This window comes from Rutidosis leptorrhynchoides, chromosome 1 (genome assembly GCF_046630445.1).
Source record: "Rutidosis leptorrhynchoides isolate AG116_Rl617_1_P2 chromosome 1, CSIRO_AGI_Rlap_v1, whole genome shotgun sequence".
Classification (NCBI taxonomy): domain Eukaryota; kingdom Viridiplantae; phylum Streptophyta; class Magnoliopsida; order Asterales; family Asteraceae; genus Rutidosis; species Rutidosis leptorrhynchoides.
Genome location: NC_092333.1, coordinates 499,640,861 through 499,646,582, shown reverse-complemented (window position 1 = coordinate 499,646,582; position 5,722 = coordinate 499,640,861). Strand labels below are relative to the sequence as shown.

The following is a 5,722-nucleotide window of genomic DNA, read 5'->3' as shown; positions in this document are numbered from 1 at the left end:
AGTGAGTTATAGTTCCATTTTTACTATCTAATATTTTGGGATGAGAATACATGTAGTTTTGAAAGTATTTTACAAAATAGACACAAGTACTTGAACTACATTCGATGATTGATTTATTACCGCGTATCCCTTTTTGTTTAGCTTGGTAACCTAAGAATTAGTGAACCAGTCTACTAATTGACGCGAATCCTAAAGATAGATTTATGGGCCTTGACAAGCCCTAGTCAGAGAATTTGAACTGCTTTAGTACTTCAAGATTTATATGTTTGGGGATATGCTAGATGCATTTTTGTTAATGTCGGTTACCAGGTGATCATCATATGAATGGATTTTACAGCAGTGAGCAGACCTGCACTTTATTATGAAAAATGAAATCCTGTGGTCTATTATTACAATTTGATATATATATATATATATATATATATATATATATATATATATATATATATATATATATATATATATATATATATATATATATATATAGGTTAAACCTATAACTAACCAACATTTTTTGTTGACGTTTTAAGAATGTTTATTCTCAGGTGATTATTAAGAGCTTCCGCTGTTGCATGCTAAATTAAGGACAAGATTTGGAGTCAGCATGCTTGTTTAATATTGTTTAGAAACTGCATTCGAGAACTTACTTGTTGTAACATATTATTATTTGTAAACCATTATGTAATGGTCTTGTGTGAGCGTTATATTTTAGATTATTATTACTTGATAATCTAGGTTATGTCCTTTAAACCTTTGTCGATAAAATAAAGGTTATGGTTTGTTTTAATAACGAATGCAGTCTTTGAAAACGTATCATATAAAGGTCAAAACCTCGCAACGAAACCAATTAATATGAAACGTTTATAATCGATATGAACGGGACATTTCATAGAACCCGAGAGATCCCCACCCCAAAAAAGTTGTGTCTCACACTCTCTAAACACGTAAGCACACAAGGCGGAGCCCCGGAAGAGCGAGAAGTAATACAAGGGAAGACTACTTAGAATCGATTTTAAAAGAACCAACCTTCCACCATAGGACAACGTTTTCATTTTCCACTCCGAAATTTTTTTCTTGAATTTATCAATTACCGGTGCCCAATCACACAACTTCTTCATTTTGGCACCGATAGGGAGGCCGACGTATATAAAGGGGAATTTACCGGCTTGACATCCCATACGTCTCGCAAGATCTTCAACCTCAATCGAATTGACACCAACACCATAAAGGCAACTCTTTTGGAGGTTTACCTTTAACCCCGAGGCTAATTCAAAACACTTTAGAATATTAAGGAGATTTTGTGCATTTAGCCTAGACCATTCACCGAAGAAAATGGTATCGTCAGCATATTGCAAATGACATACCAATACTTTGTCCCTCCCAATTTAAACTCCTTTGAAAAGTCCTCGATCCACCGCTGCTTTTGTCAGGATGTTAAGTCCTTCCGCTGCAAGGATAAACAAAAAAGGGGACAAAGGATCACCTTGACGAACACCCCTACCCATTGAGAACTCACGAGTAGGGGAACCATTTACCAAGATAGAAATGCTAGCCGAACTTAAGCAAGACATGATCCACTTCCTCCATTTAACCCCAAAACCCATAGATATCATGACCTCAATGAGGAAATCCCAATTTAATCTATCGAAAGCCTTTTCAAAATCGACCTTAAAAATAATACCTTTTTTCTTGTGGGCCTTCATATACTCAAGAGATTCATTAGCTATAAGAACGACGTCCAAAATGAAGCCTTCCTTTAAGAAAGCACTTTGTTCCGAACCAACGAGCCTATGCATAACCTTCCGTAACCTATTTGAGAGAATTTTAGCAATGATTTTATAGAAACTTCCAATGAGACTAATGGGATGGTAGTCACTAAGGTTGATGGGATCAATTTTTTTTTGGAATTAGTGTAACAAAAGAAGCGTTGCATCCCTTCGAAAATTCCCCATTACTCCAAAATCAAGAAATAGCATTAACAACATCACTTTTGATGACGTCTCAATATTTTTTTAAAAACCTCAAATTAAAGCTGTCCGGCCCGGGGGTTTTGTTATTCCCACACCCACTTATTGTCTCCAGAATCTCCTCGTCACCAATTGGAATTTCCAGATGCTCCGTTTCATCCACCGTCAAAGAAGGGTAAGATAAGCCACTGAGACTAGGTCTAGAAGTTGTGTGATCCTCAAAAAGTTCCTTATAATGATTAAAAACTGCCTCTTTAATTTCAGAGGGATCCTCACTCCACACTCCATTAATAGCAAGGCCCCGGATATTGTTTCTGTTATGCCCTCTTCTAATCATAGCGTGAAAAAATTTGGAATTCTCGTCCCCTTCTAGTATCCAACGTACCCGCGCTTTTTGTTTCAACATATTAGCTTTTATCTTTTCCTATTGTAGCCATTCCTTCCTATTGCTTAACCATTGAATCCTTTCTTTGTCATTTATTACCCCCGATTCTGCCTTCAATTCAAGGGCGTTGGCAATTCCCTTAAAAGCATCAATTTCCCCATCCAAATTGCTGAATTTTTCTTGACTTTTCTCATTTAAAGCAAACTTAGTTTTTTTCATTTTGTTCCTTAGTCGACAATCCAACCGCGGACCATTCCCACCATCAGATTCCCATGCCTCTTTTATCACTTGATCCACACCCTCAACATCAAGCCAATCAGCAAAAACTTTGATGGGTTTAGAACCGAAATTTTTAACGTCATCCTTTAAGACAATGGGACAGTGGTAAGATTGTTTTCAGTCTAGTGCTACAACCGAAAGACAAGCCCATTTAGAGTGAAAAACATCGTTAACTAGAAAACGATCCAATTTTCTGAACTTGAGACCATCATCACTGATTCGGGTATACTTCCTACCACCAAGTGGGATATCAATCAATTTAGCTTTATAAATGAGCTCGTTAAATTTTTTTGCCCTTCTTTCGATAAAATTACAATTCAACCTTTCGTCCTCCACCCTTACTTCATTGAAATCACCACATATGACCCAAGCATCATTGGCATTTGACATAACAGAAACATGAAGGAAGTCCCACATCCTTTGTTTGTTTACATCATCATGGGGCCCACAGACATTTACGATGTTAAAATTATCACCACTCCATACCATGCTACCTCGAATACCAGTACAGAAATCAGAAACATACGAGTTAGTTACGTCAAGTTCATTTTTATCCCAGATAAAAATTTGACCACCCAACTTCTCCACCATCTGTTTCTGAATAAAATTGCAGTCCCTATTCCCCCAAATCCCACAAATCCAATCTAAATTGACAGAGTGTAACTTGGTTTCCTGGAGGGCAACCAAGTTTGGTTTTTCAAAGCGACACAAGTTTTTAACCAACCGATTTTACATTCCTTTCCCGACCCGAAACCCCTTATGTTGAGAGAAAGCATCTTCATAAAAAAAAAAAAAGGTAACGAAAACAATAGGAAAGACATAGAGGACTAGAGGATGGGTTTTTCCATCCACTTCAATCCCAATTGTCTACCAAATTTCTGAATTCCTTCCTCATTTATCGAAAATGAGTTGTTACTAGAATCAGATACTTGCCTAGATACACTCGAGTTAGATGAGGTGGACGGTTTGGAATTGGCTCCAATTGCACACGAGGTGCAGGTCGAACTGATTGGACCTTTGCTTGAGGGATCCTTTCTTTCAACTTGTTTGAAGTTTAAGATTCTGGATGAAGCTTTCCAGTTGTGGAGTTTGGACAAACAACAATCTCTCTTTATCTGACCCCTGCCATTTTTCCCTTTGCTAATTTAGTGGATCGGATATGGATGACAATTTATCTTCCACGGATATATTCATTTATCACTCGAAATACATATAAATATAAATATACACGTTTACTACAATTTATGCAAATACATTTAGATATCCTTATACATACGTACTATAAACTATTAAATGTAATTAAAATTGTAACAACCCAACCCGTTATCCAAACGAAACACGCTTTATTTATTTATTTTTAAAAACAGTCCTGTTCAGCAATCGGAGCAGCGCGCCCCAGGGTGGAGCGGCGCTCCAAAGTGGTATGTCCACTTTTTCCTTTTTTGGAAAAAAGATCTCCTACTTCCCCACACTTTTAGACGAAACGGTTTTCACAACACATTACAATAAGTAAAACTAAGAGATTCCCAAAATAAAAACGAGTTTTACAACACCGACCCACATCGTCCCGAATTATGAATTTCGTACAAAATACAAGTTTCGACCACCAAAGTTTAATTTCCAAACGACACTTAGAGCACGGTGTTTGGGGTTTAAACTACCCATATATTGGTCGAACTTCCAAAAGCTAATCCCCCGAGAGCCACTAATCCAAACAAATACCTTTGCCCTTATCCACGCTGGAGCCTAAAAGGTAGACAACAAGAGGGAAAGCAAAACACTTAGTGAGTGCAATAAGTATACACATGCATATATAATATACCAACTTACAACCACCTACTCACATACCACATACATGCTAGCAATATAATTAGCATACGAACTCCAAGTATAAAGCTAATAATCTCCATTACCGCAACCAGCATAAACAATAGCATATACTCCAAAATATAATATGCTACACTACAATACATACACAAACTATATGGTTAACCATACACGCGTCATGGTGCTACCGGCTCTGTGGTTCACACCATACGTAATGCTATGATGCTACCGGCTCCTTGGTTCACGCCAATACGCATTTGAGTCATACTCTTTTATAGTGCTACTGGCTCCTTGGTTCACACTTTGGTGTTATCGACTCCATGGTTCACACCTCATTTTATAGTGCTACCGGCTCCTTGGTTCACACTTTGATGTTACCGGCTCCGTGGATCACATCACAATACACGTACCATGATGCCACCGGCTCTGTAGTTCACATCATAGCACACTCACACACACTATGGCACTGCCGGCTCCGTGGATCATGCCATAGCATACAAATAAATATACTATATACATACATGCATAAATATCCCACTCACCTTAACGCCTTTTGTGAATGATAATTGAGCTTGCTACCTTCAATGTAATGTACCTATTACATTATGCATATAATCAATCACACAATCAAGTTGGTCAACCAACTCACTCACCATCCTAGTGTCATTTTACCTCATAGTGCAAATGTGACCCATTTGCACCCTTAACCCTACACTACGTCGAGATTATGCCAAACCTCTAACATTAATTGATTATGGTCTTAATACACTTATTATCTTAAGTTTAGTGCATTTTCATACTCACTAAACAATTTAGGTCACCCAAGACTCCTTTGACCTATTTCAAGGTTAGCATACCCATTTTGGGTCATCTACTAACCTAAATAACACCCATTCACTTAACAACCAAGTGTGTTAGTGATTAACTAATCATATAAGACTCATAATCACCAATTATCACTTTAAAACCCTAGGTTAGGTCTTCTTAAGTCCCCATAACTCAATCTTACCCAAAAAACCCCCAAAATCACCAACAATGGGTTTTATGTTCATCGTTTACCCCAAACCATAACCCTTAAATAGATCAAAGTAAGGAAAATCAAGGTTAGGACATATCACCACTATCAAAACGTAGCTAGTGACTAGATGAACAACTTTAATACACAAGCTTTGACCCGAATCAAGCTTCTTCCTCCTTGATTTGAGCTTTCTCTCTCTCAAAGTGTTTCTCACTCTAAAATTAAAGTGAGGTAGAAGATGATGTT

At 37.4% G+C, this 5,722-nt stretch overlaps 1 protein-coding gene across 1 annotated transcript; it reads right to left on the bottom strand.

Annotated features, from left to right (window-relative positions):
- Positions 1-2,391: 2,391 nt before the first annotated feature.
- On the bottom strand, positions 2,392-3,222 carry LOC139841089 (uncharacterized). The gene is made up of 2 exons (XM_071831325.1): positions 2,797-3,222; positions 2,392-2,715 (listed from the first exon to the last, which is right to left on the bottom strand). Exons 1-2 carry the CDS (start codon positions 3,220-3,222, stop codon positions 2,392-2,394), a joined length of 750 nt encoding a protein of 249 aa, XP_071687426.1.
- Positions 3,223-5,722: the final 2,500 nt, after the last annotated feature.

Coding starts and splice junctions, on each gene's coding strand:
- LOC139841089 (XM_071831325.1), bottom strand. CDS start 3,222: ATGGTGGAGAAGTTGGGTGGTCAAATTTTTATCTGGGATAAAAATGAA. Junction 2,716..2,796: donor ATCGTTTTCTAGTTAACGAT/GTTTTTCACTCT, acceptor ATTGTCTTAAAG/GATGACGTTAAAAATTTCGG.